Below are 17,654 nucleotides of genomic sequence, written 5' to 3' on the forward strand. Positions count from 1 at the left end.
ATGTGAACGAGGAGTTTGGTGTTTTCCTCAACCGCATCGAGGAATGCTGGAGAGACTTTGCACTTGCCATGCAATTGGCTAATGGTGGTGAGTACTTTAAATTGGAAAAATCTATGGCTTGTTTGCATCCCAAAGTTCGTGAAAAGGTGGATTTTGAGAGCCTGGAGAATTACAATGGAGCTGTCGCTATCGCACGGGCAAAGAGCTAGAAAATTAAAAAGAAGATTGATCAAGGTGCATTGGGATACAAGGCGATGGTTCCCAATCCTACCTCAAGTCCGAGGGAAGAAGTTCAAGTGGAGAACCAGACAAATCGGGGGGTGGCAACCGTTTCTCAACAATGGGTACTAGTTAAAATTTTATATGAGAAAATGCAAGAATTGCGCTTATGGATAGAGGCCAGGCAAGGACAAGAAGAGGCAGAGCTAGGCAATTGCCCGACATATGTTATAATTGCGGAGAGGAGGGCCACTATGCTCCAGATTTCCCTCATCCACCGAGGGAAAGGGACGATATGTATCCTCTGTTTGGTTGAGGCAGGGGGCAAGCACAATTTAATGGTCAAAGGGAGTAGCAGGCAGTCAAAAACCAAGTACAGCCAGCTCCATCAGGTAATGATGAAGGGCAAAGGGTTAATATTATTGGTATTGACAAGGAGGAGGTCGATATTATGGCCAAAAAAAGAGAAAGGGGCGAAAGAGGGACTGAGATGGAACAGGAAACTAGAGCAAGGAAGGGTAAAGAGAAGGTGAACGAAGGTCGAGAGCATCCAGAGCCAAGCAAGAGAAGACGAAGACGGAAGATTACACAGAAGGATTCAGTTGGGGCGCGTTAATCCTGAATACGACCTAGTAAGAGATGCTCAAATTAAAAAAGCTAACATCACATTTGGGCAGCTCCTTGCATTAAACCCTAAATTAAGGAGGCAATGGTCAACCAGTGTCAGCCTAACTTTAAGACATAATGTCGGCCCTTGCTTTGGGGAAGAAAGAGGAACCATTCACCTTGTAGGATGGTTATCTTCTCCATGGCAATAGGCCATGTGTTACCCACTCCCTTCGTGAGAAAGTCATGTAGGAATCCCATGATCCTCCCTATGTGAGACATAGAGGCATTCAACCTACTCTTCGAGGAGTAGAGACGTACATCTATTGGCCCACCATGAAAGTAGACATACAGGAGTGTGTTACAAAATGTGTGGTATGCCGAAAGACTAAGTATGATAGAGGAAAGAAACCAGGATTACTCCAGCCATTGCTAATCCCTAATTCACCATGGGAGAGTATATCCATGGATTTTATCTTTGGATTACCCGAGTCTATCCATGGGAATACGAGAATATGGACAATAGTTGGCAGGTTTAGCAAGCAAGCACACTTTATTCCTGTCAAAAAGACTGTTAAGGCACACCAAATGGAAACTCTCTTCATATCCAAGATTTTCAAACACCATGGATTGCCAACATCTATCAGGTCAGATAGAGATCCTAGAATAACCATTAATTTTTGAAAAGGTCTCTTTGAAAATCTAGGTACAAGATTGAATTTCTCTTTGGCCTATCACCCACAAACGGATGGACAAAGTGAGATAGCCAATCTTACGATACTTGATCTACTAAAGACTTATGTTACAGAAGTATATTAACTCTCACAATGGGAAAAGTACTTACCCCTTGTAGAGTATGCATACAATAATATTGTCCATACTTCTATAGGAAAAGCACCTTTTGAAATCATAGAGTGAAGACCTAAAAGTCCCTTGCTAATTAAAGTACATGGGAAGATCTTCGCTGCCGATGAGTATAGCCGTGACCTACAAGAATCTTTCCAAAAGATTAAGGAGGCTATATTCATCTCTCAAACAAAGGCAAAAAGTTGATGCTGACAAGCACAGAAGGGCCTTAATGTTTTAAGAAAATGATTGGGTCTTACTTAAGTTTCCCAAGGCTCAATTGAGGCAAAAGACGGGCAAAAACCCTACAGGCCATCAAAAGTATTATGCTAAAATAGCAAAAAGATACTATGGGCCTTTTCAAATCTTGAAGCCAATCAATGAGATGGCTTATCAACTCAAGCTACCCAACCATTGGCTCATACACAATGCTTTTGATGTGAGTCTCATTAAGCCCTACAAAGGAGAGCCACCAAGTGAACCAATTATTGAAGACCCTCCTGAAATCAAAGACCAAGAAGAGGTGCTACAACCCCAAGTGTTGGGGTGTAGGTCAGGTAGCCGTGGGAAACCACCCTTACTTACTTTTTCCTCTAATCAATATAGGGAGAGATAGTGAGAGAGTTGACATGAGAGTTGACTTACTCTCTCACTTTCCTCTCCACTAAACCAACCTGTCTCTACGCTTCATCCCCTTCTCCTTCCCTCTCTTGCACACTCCACAATTGGACCCATCAACTGGTACCAGGGCACGTTAATCGATGGTCCCCAATTCCCCCATCGGGTAGAGCTATCCTTGGAGCTTTGAAGTTTTTGAGCTTGAAGTTGCAGAAGAGATTCGAGCAAGTAGGTAGAGCTTGAATGAGAACCGAGAGCAATTGGGGAATGCATAGGAGTAGCAAGGCTGCATAGCGAGCAATTGGGTGGCTTTTGGATGCAAGTCGAATGAGCAGCAACACTATCAATTGAGCTATAATCAATGTTGGAACCGAGCAGGCAGGATTGCAGAGATAAACGGGTAGCCAAGGCCGAGTAGCAGGGCTGTGAACACCTTGGCAGAATTTGGGCAGTGAGCAGTGCGAGCAAGGCAACACAGAGAGAAGTAATCGGGCAGTGAACAGTGCAGCAATTCAGCGCATCTCGGGCTTAGAGGGAGAAGCCGGGCAACACACAAAGCAGGACAGTGCTGGAAAGAAGCTTGCAAGCAAGAATAAAAGCCATTCTTGCTTGTGTGCGCACACGCACACACACACACACACTGTGTGTGTGTGTAGGAGATTGGTCCTTGGGCACTTGTGCAGGGGGAGCAACCAATTGAGTCGATTGAGATTGGGGGAATTACTACAAAGCAAGAATCAAGCTGAGCAGCCAAGCAAGGGCATCGGGGCAGTAGGTCGAGCATAGGTGGATTGTAGTTTTCGCAAGTAGGCAAGGTGGACAGCGCTGGCAAAGGGTAACACACACACACACACACACACACACACACACACACACACACACACACACACACACACACACACACACACACACACACATTCAAGCTCGGCAATCCTCGTCAAAAGCCAACAATCGTCAAAATGGGAAGTATTTGACAGTGCAGAAAAAAAATCAATTTTCTTTTAAATTGACATCAACATCCTTTTGTGTGGGTTCAACCCCCCCCCCCCCCCCCCCCCCCCCCCCCCCCCCCCCCCCACACACACACACACACACATACACATATTGACAGCCTTGACCCTCGACACACCAACGTTCTAAACCCCGATCCCTTGACCCCGCTCTCGGACACCCTGAGTTTGGAAACAGACAGAGAAAAATAAAGACCTCTCAGCCGTGTGTGTGTGTGTGTGTGTGTGTGTGTGTGTGTGTGTGTGTGTGTGTGTGTGTGTGTGTGTGTGTGTGTGTGTAGGAGAGACCGAGAAAGCGACAGAGAGAGTGAAAGCTTGAGGTTGAGAGCGAGCTTGAGAGAGAGAGAGAGAGAGAGAGAGAGAGAGAGAGAGAGAGAGAGCAAAATAGCGGTGACGGGAGCAAAGCGAACCCCGAACCCCAACAGCCTCTAAAGCACCGGGGACCGAATGGCGCGCCTCGAGCCTGTCATGGTAAAGAAAACAGGGGGCACCACCTAGCTTCAGCGGCTAGGATGCAAACAACACACCACCATAACAAAGTTTTCATCCAAGAGAGATGGATGCTTGGGAGTAATGATGAAGAGGAAAGTGAATGAGATCAAGAGAGAGAGAGAGAGAGAGAGAGAGAGAGAGAGAGAGAGAGAGGGAGAGAGGGGTATAGCGGCTTAGTACTTAGGCACCACAAAAGGATGGCGAATCCGCACACCCTTCACACATACACAAGCTCACTCCAAACACAAGACTAGGTGGCAATTCCGCACACCTCACATGGGCAAAACATTGCAAGAAAACATACTCACAAAACCTCAAGCTTTATTTAGAGAATAAGGCGATGAAATGGGGAGCATAGGGTAGGGGAATGAGAAGGGAGAGCGTGGTAGAGCACATGGCGGATAGGTGGGAGTTGATGGCGAAGACTCGCACGAGGGTTATGGCCATCATCCTTCATTTAGTTTCCCTTCATCTTCCATAACCCAAGGGTGTAGAGGTCATGCTCAAGACGAGCATGGTGATTGCGGTGATGGTGATGGTGTGGGTGTGTGTGTGTGTGCACTAGGCACACACAGTGCATAGTGTACTCTTTGGTGATGGTGTGTGTGTTTTTGTGTGATGGTGACCCCTCTTTATAAAGGGGAGGAGGGGGGGAGAAATTCTAGAATTTAGAAATGAAGAAATCATTATCTACATAGGCCATGTGACTGTGGGCCCCACTTGTCTTGCTGTGTGTATATGTGCCAGAACAACAGTCTCATGAGAGAGAGACTAAGAGAGAGAGATGGGTTGATGAAAAAAAGTGAGAGGTGACATGGAGAATAAAGTAATTACAAGAGGGGAGAGAGGGGAGTGTGCTCAGAGGTGAATCTGTGTGCAGATGTGTGTGAACACAAGAAAAATTAGGTAACCACCGGGTGGGGATGGGTTTGTGGGCACCTTCTTTAGTGAAACTGAGTGTGTGTGAGTGTGGGGGAGGTTATTTAGCTACAAGACAAGAGATATGGCACCCTTTAGAGAGAGAGGGGGGTATTTGGGTCATGGGATATGATAGGAGAGAGAAAGAGGGGGTGGGGTATACTATTTTGGAAGATAGGGTAGGTTGCATGTGAGTTAGGGTGCATTATTGGTGAGTTATAATGCATTATTGGTGAGAGGTGGGGTAGCTTGAGGGGAGAGAGAAAGGAGAAAGGACAAGGGGAAGAGAGAGGGGGTTGACCTTTTGAGTGGAGGAGAGGAAAAGGGACACCCGGCGGGGCAACAGTGAAGAAAAAGGAGGCAAGGTGAGGATGAGCTACCCCGCAGGCATGAGGTGGCCTATTTTACCTTTCTTATATATTTACATAATCATACTTTATTTTTTCTTACTTTTTCCAATGCCTTTTATCACTCCCTCCATAAGAGGGGGTTTTTATGGGGTGGGGACGAGAGAAGAGGGGTATGGGAGCTTGGCTTGTGAAAAGCCCCCATCAACGGTTGCAAAATCCGGCTCCAAAATCGGCATCGACATCCCGTCTCCGTCTTCGGACTCTACGATTCGACACACACACAGTGTGTGTCCGCTTTTACGGCTTAGCTATCGACTCGATCTCAGGCATCTCTATTCTCGGGCATTGAGAAAGAGAGAGAGAGAGAGAGAGAGAGAGAGAGAGAGAGAGAGAGAGCGTCGACGGTGGCTTCGAGCATCGTCTACGACGATTCGGCTAGCCACTCCCTTCCGGCGGTGAGAGACGACATCGACACCGACTCTCACGTTTCGGCACCGGCTCGACATCCTTACACATTGCGGTGGATTTTTCGACATCCGACCCGACACCAATTTCACACGGATGATATCTTCCCGTGATCGATAGTTGTACTTGCCACACGCACAGGTGAGGTGCCTCTACTATAGAGAAGTGACACCCAACATCGGCACCGCGTGCATCAATTGCGCTGTATGACACAGTTTTTGACTACGACACCTTTGGCGGCTATTCGACTAACGTATTTCTGTCGGACGGTAGAAATCAACACATAGCGACACCGACACGTAGATTACAGGTTATTGGGGGTTTTTGAGCTTGTTCACACACAGAATCTCCAGGTTTCCAGACAAAGCGCTTTCACAGGCAATTTGGCAGTCATTTCGACAGCAGATTCTTTGCGGACAGATGCATTGATAGATGCATTTTTGTGTGAGCACACCTAGTGTTATTGAGCTCTTTTGAGAGCAGATAACCCCACAGGGATTACTTTTACTGTATGCAGCAGTTCTTGGTGCATGTTTGAGTGCAGTTCACTCATGTACATTGAGTTGCGGGCACTGCCCAATATACTACGTGTGGAGCCTTTTTTGGCTATTTTGGCAATTTTTCCTGGCCATTTCTAAGACTCGGACCGGAAGAGCCCTTTCTAAGACTGTGGCTAGTGCATTTGTGTCTGCGTTAGCCTTTGTAGGGTGGATAGCGTAAGTTTTTCTTTGAACTGGGGTGTGCTCAAATGTTGAGACACCTTCGGTGATACTGGTAGGTTGAGTTCCCCACTTTCGGTACCCTCACCATAGGATATGTATCTGGATGTTTTTTTGTGCTTTTGACATCGAGTTGGCGGTTACACAATAATGGTTTTGTGCAGTAGATGCCCAGTTAGTGCAGTTGGCACATTTATGCGTATTTTGAGTTGAGTTTTGACTTCTCATACAAAGGAGACTCTTCCGGATTTCCTTCCCACGAGTCCTGACTTTCATTGTTGGCACTTTTGAGCCTATTTCGGTAGAGATTTTACTCCCAACACAAAGGTTACTCTGCCTAAATTTTTGCAGCTTCTTGCCATAGTTTGGCACCTCTTAAACCCTATTGTCAGCGATGGCTTCTTCTTCAAAAAAGGAGGAGTATTTCATTCGCAAGTTCGATGGCAACAATTTCACCATGTGGAAAGAGCGCATCAAAGAAGTTTTGACAAACAAAGGCCTATCAGAACCGTTGAAGAGCGTGCAGAGAATGATGACTATACGCAAGCTCAGTGGGAGCTTTTGGATATGAGAGCCATGGCTATGATACGTCTACATCTAGCCAAGCTAGTGTTCTTCACTATCATATGGAAGACAACAACCAAGGAACTTTGGGATAGCTTATGTTCAGCATGGGAGAGCAAAAGTGCATCCAAAAAAGTTTTTCTTATGAAAAATCTTATGAAGCTCCACATGAAAGAAGGTAGCACAATTTTTGGTCACTTAAATGAGTTCAACTCCTTGTTCAATCAATTGACATCTCAAGGATTTAAGGAGTTTGACGATGAACTCAAGTCTATATTCTTGTTATGCTCTCTACCCAGTTCATGAGACATCTTTTGCATAGCCATTAGCAATTCAACTCCGAAGGGCAAGTTAGTGTTCAATGTTGTCACAGATGCGTTGCTCATTGACGAAATTCAATGTAAATCTCTCGACGATGCTAGTCATGGAGATGCATATAAGGCTGGTAGTTCAATGAAGGCAAGAGGCCGTGACAGGAACACATACAAAAGCAAAAGTAGAGAGTGAAATCCTCGTAGTCCTAACAGACACAGGAACTCAAGTAGAGACCGCAGTACCAGCAATGTCGAGTGTTACTATTGCCACAAGAAGGGCCATTACAAAAAGGATTGTCGCAGTTTCCTAAGAGATACGAAAAACATTCAAAAGAATAATTCTGGCAAAGCCAAAATTATGATGAAGATTGAGGACCCTCAATGTGGTTGAGTCTCCCATACCTACCACTGTAGTAGAGGATGCTTCTCCTCCAGTGACGATCATTATGCCAACAGAGATTCATGCAGAGGCGATAACAGATCCCTCATATGTTCTCATTTTCTTTTCAGATCTCACTCCAGATGCTTTTGTTGCACAGGATGAGGTTTATTCACAGAATTGGATTCTTGATTCTGGTGCAAGTTTTCATGTCACACCGCATAGAGAGTGGTTTTCCTCTTATGCATCCATGCATGACATAGTCAAGCTTGGTGATTCCTACGAGCTTGACATTATTGGCATTGGTGATGTGAAACTTCAGATACATAATGGCACTACTTTTGTGTCGCAGAATGTCAAGACATGTGCCCAAGCTTACAAAGAGCTTGCTTTCTATATGGCAATTAGATGATCTTGGCTACACTACAGTTTTTGGTAATCGTTCTTGGATGATCTGCAAGAACAACCTTATCATGATTAAAGGTCGTAAAAACAGATCCCTGTACTTTATGTTTGTTTCAAGTGTTAGTGAACGCTCTATCTATGTTACTGAGCTGCCGTCTGCTGAGTTGTGGCATAGACCGCTAGGGCATATTAGCCAAAAGAGAATGAAAAAACTTCAGCGTTTTGGCTACTTATCTGTGTTAGATTACAAGGACTTTCCATTGTGTGAGCATTGTTTATATGAAAAACAAACTAGGTTGACATCTTCACCATTAAACAAGAAACTAGGCAAACCCCTAGACTTAGTGCACAGTGATCTGTGTGGTCCAATGCCACATAAAACTCTAGGGGGGCAAACTACTTTCTCACCTTCATAGATGATTCTGTTAGAAAAGTGTGGGTGTATCTCCTTAAGCGTAAGGAGGAGGTCTTTTCTACGTTCCAAAAATTCCTCGCCATGGTTGAGAACCAATCAGGAAAAAAGTTGAAAGCTTTTTGCACGGAAAATGGTGGAGAATACGTCTCCACGAAGTTCAAGGATTTTTGCAATCGAAGAGGCATTTGTAGACAGTTTACTACTCCATACACACCCACACAAAATGGGATAGCCGAAAGAATGAATCACACGATTCAAGAGCACGTTATCTGTATGATGTCTATGGCAAAGTTTACTCTAGAGTTTTGGGAGGAAGCTGTTCTAACAGCAGTGCACATCATCAACAGGTCACCTAGTTCTCCTTTGAATTTTAAAATTCAAAAGGAACTATGGACTGGGAAAACACCAAGCTATCAGCATTTACATGTATTTGGATGTGAGGCATATGCACATGTACCAAAATAACTTTGTCACAAGTTAGATCCTAGGTTACACAAATGCATTTTGATCGGCTATGGTGCAAATGGAGAGATGGGCTATCGTCTCTGGCACCCAGAATCCCACAAAGTCATTCATTGCTCACACGTGATTTTCAATGAATAAAAAATTCACAAGTAACCCATTAAAGAAGTTGAGTACAGACATGTTCGTTTTGAGGATGTAGCCTCTGAACCAACTCAGTTTAGTAGTGTTGCACCTAATCCTCAAGTGCAAGATACTACTATTGGTCTGGAGAGAGCAGAGTCTAGCAGTCAGGCACCGAGACGCTCTGTAAGAGTATCACGTGCACCGAGCGGTTTGAGCCGGGTATATACCACAGTTTGGTCACTGACAGTGGAGAGCCAACCTACTACAAAGAAGCTATACAAATGGACGATAGTGTTAAGTGGGAGCAGGCTATGCAATCAGAATACAATTCGATTGTGGCTAATGAGACATGGGATTTGGTTGAATTACCAAAAGGCAAACATGCTTTATCTTGCAAGTGGGTATACAAGAAGAAGTATACAGTGAAAGATCCCGAGCCTAAGTACAAGGCTCGTCTAGTTGCCAAAGGATTCAAGTAGCAAAAAGGTGTGGATTTCGATGAGATATTCTCTTCAATAGTCAAGATAACTACACTTCGCACTGTGCTTGCCTTGGTTGCTATCCAGGACATGGAACTTGTCCAAATGGACGTGACCACAACATTTCTTCATGGGATCTAAATGGAGATGTCTACACGAAACACCTAGAGGGCTTCGTATATGAAACCCAAAAGCCAACGAGGGCAGAATTGGTTTGTAGGCTTAAAAAGCCACTCTATGGCCTCAAGCAAGGTTCAAGGCAGTGGGATAAAAAATTCAACAAATTCATGCAATCTCAGGGCTACATAAGATTTCAAGAGGATCACTGCTTATACACAAAGAGATTGAACGATGGTTCTTTAATCATCTTGATCTTGTATGTAGATGATATGCTTATCTCATGCAAATCAATTGATAAGATCAATCAATTGAAAAAGATGCTAAGCACTCAGTTTTCCATGAAAGATTTGGGAAATGCCAATCACTTTCTTGGTATGCAAATCAAGAGAGACAGGCAACGTGGAATTCTTGAATTATCTCAAGAAAAGTACATCCTCAAAGACTTGCAACGTTTTAGTATGCAGGGGGGGAAGTCATTGAGTACCCCAATGCAAGCATACTCCAAACTTACCAAGGAAGATTCTCCCAAGATAGTTTCTGAGAAAGAGGAAATGACGAACGTGCCATATTCTTCAGCGGTTGGCAGTTTGATGTACGCTATGGTAGCCACAAGACCAGACATTGCACATGCAGTGGGAGTCGTTAGTAGGTACATGGAAAACCCTGGCAAGAACCATTGGGAAGCAATGAAGAAAATCCTCAGATATTTGAAGGGTACAACTAGCAAGTGTTTACGCTTCAAAAACAGCGATGCATCTATTGTAGGTTACACGGATGCGGATTATGCGGGTTGTGTGGATCGTAGAAGATCCACATCTAGCTATGTGTTCATGTTTTTTGGAGCAGCTATCTCTTGGAGATCGTGTCTCCAAGATTGTAGTCTTCATCTACCACTGAGGCAGAATATGTTGCTACGTCTGACGCAAGCAAGGAATCCATATGGCTAGCTCATCTAGTGGGAGATTTGGGCATTCACGAGGTTCCAATATTTCATTGTGATAGTTAGAGAGCCATTGCTTTGGCAAAGAATTCGGTGTTTTACTCAAAGTCAAAACACATAGAGGTCAGATACCATGTCATATGAGATGCATTGGCAAACAAGCACATCGAGCTTGTCAAGGTTCACACTGACGACAACCGCACAGATGTCTCACAAAGAGCCTAGTCTCGGAGTGATTTACACATTGCATAGAACTTATGGGTGTAGGATGAAGCCTAGGCGATGCTTCATCAACTTTGTATAGACTAACTATACTGATGCCACTATTGGCCACCATGACCTTCAAGTGTAGGATGGCGACGCTTCATCAACTTTGTATAGACTAAGTATACTTATGCCACTATCCTAATCAATATAGGAAGAGAAAGTGAGAGAGTTGACTTACTCTCTCACTTTCCTCTCCACTAACCCAACCTGTCTTTGTGCTTCACCCCCTTCCCTCTTCTCCTTCCCTCTCTTGCACACTCCACAGTTGAACCCATCACGAAGCTATCCTTCGGCATGAACACAAAGTACTATGACATGGTGAGATTATCCGACGGTATCTTAATAAGTTCAAAAATTGTCTTTTGAAGATGCTAAATGGATGTAAGGAATACAACTTAAGGATAGTATGCACCTTGTCAATGCTTACAATGCTACATTAGAGTAAGCAAATGTACATGTTTATTTTAAATGACCAACGTTTTTGTCTTATAAGACTAATTCTCTTTTTAACAAATTTAAGTAGTATGCATACTTAGAATCATGTTTGTGATGACAACGTCTCTCAAACACCAAGTAGAATTTGTCACTCTACTTGCGAGAATGAAATAGACTAAAGAGCAGACATGCTTGTAGCAGCTACGTCTCCCAAGCACCAAATGGATTAGTCAGCCATCTTGGAATGATGTCGTAGGGTAAAAAGGGATCCTCTACCCGCTAAGAAAAATTGACTAATGACTAAGGCTTTATCTCCTCTACCTCATAGTCGAGGACGGCTATGATTTCATGGGAGAGGTAATGTCATAAAATCTAATATCTAACCAACCCAAATGATTTTCTCATATTAAACTAATCATTTAATGTGGGACAGTAAACGGGAACAAGGGTTAGAATATAGACATGTACTTATAGATCTATCTCAACACGAGGCCAACGGTAAAGGTATCCAAATGAGAGATGGTTTGTCAAAGAGCAAGGCTAGCTAATGGAGCTTAAAGACCTTAGGGTTAGCTTCATTAAAGACCTCCAAAAGTTAGTGTTAAAAGTCCTTTGACCTTAGGCAAGCTAGGACTGAGCTTCGTGTGGGAACCCAACTCAAGCTTGAGGTTCTTGTCATGCTTGGTGACTAAGGTGCTTGAGGTGCTTGTCATGCTTGATGTAGTAAGGTGCTTGTCATGCTTGCTGACTAAGGTGCTTGTCGTGCTTGCTGACTAAGGTGCTTGAGGTGCTTGTCATGCTTGATGAGTAAGGTGCTTGAGAAGCTTCCCATGCATGGGGGCTAAGGTGCTTGAGGGGCTTGAGTCGGAAAGGGGGGGCGGGGGGACCTCGGATCCACATAAATTCGTTCCTAAACTGTTGTCAAGTTCTTTAAACTCTCTCTCTTGCAAAAGTATTGATCATGCCAAGTTAATTAAGTACTATGGTTATGTTGATACCACTAATTAATTCCATCCTCTATGTTCTCAAAGTAGTCTCACAAAAATGCTCTCTTTAATTCTCCTAATTTCGTTGTTCTCAAAGTTCATAGGCCATTTCCATTACACCGTAGATCCCATCCGCCCATTCCCGTAGAAGATAAAGTGGAGGCTAAGGCCCGTGTCACACTTGGGTGTCGGACAAGCCCCAAAATAGCTTGTATGGGTGCTTGCAATGTCACATGGATGGTGGGCATCAACATAATAATGTTCTTTTCACGATATCTCTAGCAAACTAGCTTACACCAGCTAGAAAGTCTCCCTCCTCTCGCGTAGGAGATGCGGGGTTATTGCCTTCACACAATGTTGGACATGGTTGCCTACAAATAAGCTCATCCACATGCATCCATGTTAATGTGTGTGACACAAGGCTAAGGGCTGAGGCACGCCCACTACAATGAGGGGAGTGAGGATAAAGAAGCACCCAGGTCGCACTCAACTTAAAGTAATCAAGAAGCAACAATGGAGAAGACTGCATTAAAGAAGCACCCAAGTTTCACTCAGGTTAAAGTAATCGAGAAGCAACAATGGAGAAGATTCTAATGGTTGCAATCATTCAAATTGAAGGAAAACCTCTTGCAACAAGGAGGGCTAGCCTTTTAAAATAGCGTAATACCTTCTTTTCTGAAGGTATTAACAGAATTGTAGCAGCACTTCGACGTTCTTGGCAAGAAGTCTGGAATTTCCAATATTGGGTTCTTATATCCCCACTAGTCCCAAGTGCTACTTGACTCTAACTCTCCCCATGTTTCTCCTTAGCGTTGAGTCTACCCTTGAATGTTAGGGCTCCTCTCTCTCTCTCTCTCTCTCTCTCTCTCTCTCTCTCTCTATATATATATATATATATATATATATATATATATATATATATATATATATATATATATATATATATATATATAATATACTTATATATATATATAGATAGATGTCAGTGCTCGAAAAAAACACTTTTTCGAAAAACTTGGCAAACCTACATATGTGAAACAACAGAGGTAAATTGACAAAATTTGAAGGTTTTTACACCAAATTACACTAATTTTTTCAAATTTTTGTAGGTTTTCTCACCTTCAAATGTAAAATTTTGAGGTAAATTTCAAAATTTGTAGGTGGGATTACACTAACCCTAGGTTTTTTTCGAGCATATTATTATTATGTGTGTGTGTATATTATATATATACAGATGTAATATGCATATGTGACACTGCCTTCAAAGTTGGGGATCTCCCTGTTGACGCTGGCCTCCACAAGCAGGCGGTCGCTGAAAGGCCGGTTCATACGCGGGCGGGCCAGGGTTAGAGTGATAAAGGACGACGCGAAGTTCATAATTTTTACAACAATGGCGAAGAAGGCACCTTCCTGCGTCATGGCGTTGCGTGCTGTGGTGGTTGTGTTGTTGAGCTTGGCCATGGTGGCCAAAGCAGCAGAGCCCATGTCTCACCTTGATCGCAGGGCTTTCTCTCTCATCGGCCAGGCGGAGCGCTTCATTAGATCCCTAAACCTCCTGCCCTCTCTAGCCAATCATGCCTCTGATAGTGCCCAGCCTCATGGGCACTCATCGGCTGCTCTATTTGAGAAATCTTTCCACCTACCTGTCAGAGGCGATTCTGGTTCTTCCATTTCCGGAGAAGAGTTCGGTCATCATGCTGGTTACTTCGAGTTGGATGGCACTCATGCAGCCAGGTAATCTCAATCTTCAGATTGATTTTAACTATGTGTTCTAGGGATGTAAAAAGGTGTGGTGCAATCATTGCGTGGCGTCAGTACTTTATATAATTGATCAAGATGCTTTCGTTGAATTGCGATTCCTCCATTTATTACTCTCTCTTGTGAATGGATGCAACACAAATGGAAGGCTGTTTGTGTTTCATCTTTAGATATGCAAACTTTCTGTTTTTCCATGGCCTACGCTAATATTGCTCTGGTTTGATTCAGGATGTTCTACATGTTTTTTGAATCACGAGGGAACAAGGCTGAGGATCCAGTGGTGCTCTGGATGTCGGGAGGGCCTGGATGTAGCAGTGAGCTAGCTCTTTTCTATGAAAATGGCCCTTTTCAGATTACTGACAATCTTACGCTTACTTGGAATGAGCATGGCTGGGACAAGGTATGGGCTTGCTTGCTTCTTTTTTATTTTGTTGCATCATTCTTTCATGACAAAAGTTTTGACTAGCATGTTCTGGATGTTCTTTGGGCAGCGCATGTATATGTTTACGTATTTGTTAAGTGTGCCTCTATACCTGGCATATACACACGTTCGGTTTGCCTTTTTGACCTGAATGTGTTTGTATGACATATAAATTTCGTGTGTGGGGCCGTGGGGTAGAAGGCCTGATTAATCTTATTAGTTACAAGGTACTTTTTTGTTCTGAATGTGTCTGTATGTCATATAAATTCGTGTATGGGGCCATGGGGAAGAAGGTCTGATTAATCTTATTATTTACAAGGTTGATTTACTATTTGACTGCAGGCATCTAGCATTATATTTGTAAATTCGTGTATGGGGGCTGTGGGGTAGAAGGCCTGATTAATCTTATTGTTCACAAGGTTGGTTTATTATTTGACTGCAGGCATCTAGCATTATATTTGTAGATCAGCCCGTTGGAACTGGTTTCAGCTATAGCAGTGATATTCGTGACATGCGCCACGATGAAAAGGGAGTGAGCGAGGACATGTACCATTTCTTACAGGTACAATTTTTGGCCAGCTGTGAGACATTACCTCATTTAAGTTTATGTTAATAGCTTGAGAAGTTTATAGTTAAAAATTTGGTTAAATGTCTCATGAACAGGCTTTTTTCAAAGCACATCCTAATTTCATCAATAATGACTTCTTTGTTACCGGAGAGTCGTATGCTGGGCATTATGTTCCTGCAGTCACAAGTCGTATTCACAAGGCCAATAAAGCAAATGAGGGCTTGCAAATTAGTCTTAAGGTGAGAAGGCATATGATATAGGGGAGTTGACTGCTTGCTTGCTTCAAATCTCACAATTTTTTTCACTGTCTCCAACTTCTCAGGGCTTTGCGATCGGTAATGGCCTCACAAATCCTGAAATACAATACAAGGCTTATGCCGATTATGCAGTCGAAATGGGTCTGATTAAGGAGACTTCACGTGACCAAATCAGAAAAATGTATCCTACTTGTGAAAAGGCCATCAAACTTTGTGGTATGTTTGTTTTAATTACAGAAATTTCTTGTAAACTCACATGATGTAATATGCAGCCTTTGCACAGAGTCTTACTCTGTTCATGCATCATGTTTCACCATTCAACAATTTAGTCGGTTTTGGGCTGTATGTATAATGTATGCGCTATTGCCTTCTTTGTAGGTGACAAAGGAACATTTTCTTGCGCTGGTGCATACATGATTTGCAACTCTATCTTCAGTTCAATCATGGCGGAAGTTGGAAACATAAATGTAAGTGTTAATAGGAGATCTTATTCTGCATAGATGGATCTGCTTTTGCTTTAATTCTAATCTTATTTGCTGATTATGATCAGTATTATGACATTCGCTCAAAGTGCAGTGGAAGTCTATGCTATGACTTCTCAAACATGGAAAAGTTTCTGAATCAGCAAGTTGTGAGAGAAGCTTTGGGAGTGGGTGACAGAAAGTTTGTGTCTTGTAGCCCATTGGTCTACAAATTTATGATTATGGATTGGATGCGCAATCTCGAAGTTGGCATTCCAGCTTTATTAGAAGATGGTATTCAGCTCCTTGTTTACGCTGGGGAATATGATCTTATCTGCAACTGGCTGGGTTAGTCTCTTTCTCTTTTAATGTAATGCAGTGAAATGTTTCTATTTGACATTTGGCACATGTTTGTCATGTCCATTGTTCTGTGTGTCGTGTAGGGAATTCAAGATGGGTCTCAGCAATTGACTGGAGTGGCAAGAACAACTATGGAGATGCTCCTACGAAACAGTTTTTGGTCGACGGCGAGGAAGCTGGAACTTTTTCAAATTACGGCCCACTAACTTTCCTCAAGGTGCGTGTCTTTTGTATTACAAAACTGAGCATGAAACATCATGTTGTGACATGGTATTTGCTTTTTAGGTTCACAATGCTGGTCATATGGTTCCCATGGACCAACCTAGAGCTTCTCTAGAAATGATCAAAAGGTTCACCCAAGGTGTGCCATTGGAGGAGTCATCTTATTCCATCATAAAGCAGGTGGTTGAAAGCAGATAGAGAACTTCAAAGCTGATGAGGCTTGCGACACGATGCACCATAGCTCAGATTCTGCAACCATGGACATTAATTGTAAATAAACCTCCCTTTGTATATATTTTATTATTGGGGTTCTTCGGCCCCATGTATTGCAGCAGTTGTCCCATGATTGGGCAGTTGCCAGATGGCGATCAACAGCTGCTTAAACGCTAAAAGCTACACTGAATGCTTATTTCATAAATCGTATATAAGTTGCCATGTAATGGTTGTCGTTTGCCTTCACGTGAAAAGTATGATATTTTTCTGGTAAAGCTCTCATAGTACGAGCATTATGTTAAATAGGGTGTTGAACCTCTTTGGAAGTTCAATCTTCTGAGTTGTGCTTTGTGGAATTTTATTGTGATTTGAGAGCTGGTGCACAAATTGCGATTTGGGTGATACCAAACATTTGATAAAATGTAGCTTAACATCTGGAAGCTTATGACTTGTATTCCCTATAATCTCACTGATTCAATCTTTTACTGAATTCAACTTATGTTTACTCACTGCTTGGATATCTTTGGTATGCAGGGTTTAATTACATGCTAGCTTTGAAAATAATTTAATTCTACTTTCGTTCATTTTGGTTGTACTTTGAAGGGTTGAATTCTGAAGGATGGGTAAAATTGGTTACTACAGTGGTAAGGTGATTTAGATTTTCTTTTTTGTCTGTTTTCTTGTTGCCTCGCTTTCATGTTTTTGTGAGTGATTTAGCACCCCTTAATAGAACAGAAGTTCAAGTTTCTCTGTCCTAGGTGTTTTAGATGAGACTCACTGTTTGATTCTCCCTGGCTTCATGTTTTCTCAGTGAGCAGGCTGAAAGAGAGCCGTGCGATATGTGAAACCATGAGCTGTAGTATGGATGCTGTGCTAGGTTGCGAGAAAGCAAGGGATATCAAATTCTTGTTTCAGCTCCTCTCTCCATGCTCTTTACTAATATTGCTAGACCATGATATGATATTCTCCTTTAGTAAGTTCGCGACATTGAGACTAAAGAGATTTGAGTGGAGGAAGCTAAAGGAGTTTCAAACATTTTGAATGCTCGGGATTGTATTTCAAAGTCGGCAATTTTTGTCGGATAAGCTTTGCCTTCACCCTTATCAGATACTAGACATTTACCTGTGATAAATTTATAGGCCATGATCATGAGTACCAATCAAAGTCTAGCATACATATGCATGTCTTCTAGTCTAGTCTATTTGCCATATGTTTATGGGTCGTGTAAGTACCCCTGGCAGCCTACAAGTTAGCAACTC

General features: G+C 42.8%; 1 protein-coding gene across 1 annotated transcript; it reads left to right on the forward strand.

Annotated features, from left to right (window-relative positions):
- Positions 1–13,403: 13,403 nt before the first annotated feature.
- On the forward strand, positions 13,404–16,622 carry LOC147461607 (serine carboxypeptidase-like). The gene is made up of 9 exons (XM_086509107.1): positions 13,404–13,869; positions 14,122–14,293; positions 14,757–14,876; positions 14,978–15,121; positions 15,205–15,355; positions 15,518–15,606; positions 15,690–15,948; positions 16,044–16,177; positions 16,246–16,622. Exons 1-9 carry the CDS (start codon positions 13,526–13,528, stop codon positions 16,378–16,380), a joined length of 1,548 nt encoding a protein of 515 aa, XP_086365233.1. The 5' UTR covers positions 13,404–13,525; the 3' UTR covers positions 16,381–16,622.
- The last annotated feature ends 1,032 nt before the right edge of the window (positions 16,623–17,654 follow it).

This window comes from Adiantum capillus-veneris, chromosome 3, assembly GCF_014529385.1.
Source record: "Adiantum capillus-veneris isolate H3 chromosome 3, ASM1452938v2, whole genome shotgun sequence".
Lineage (NCBI taxonomy): Eukaryota > Viridiplantae > Streptophyta > Polypodiopsida > Polypodiales > Pteridaceae > Adiantum > Adiantum capillus-veneris.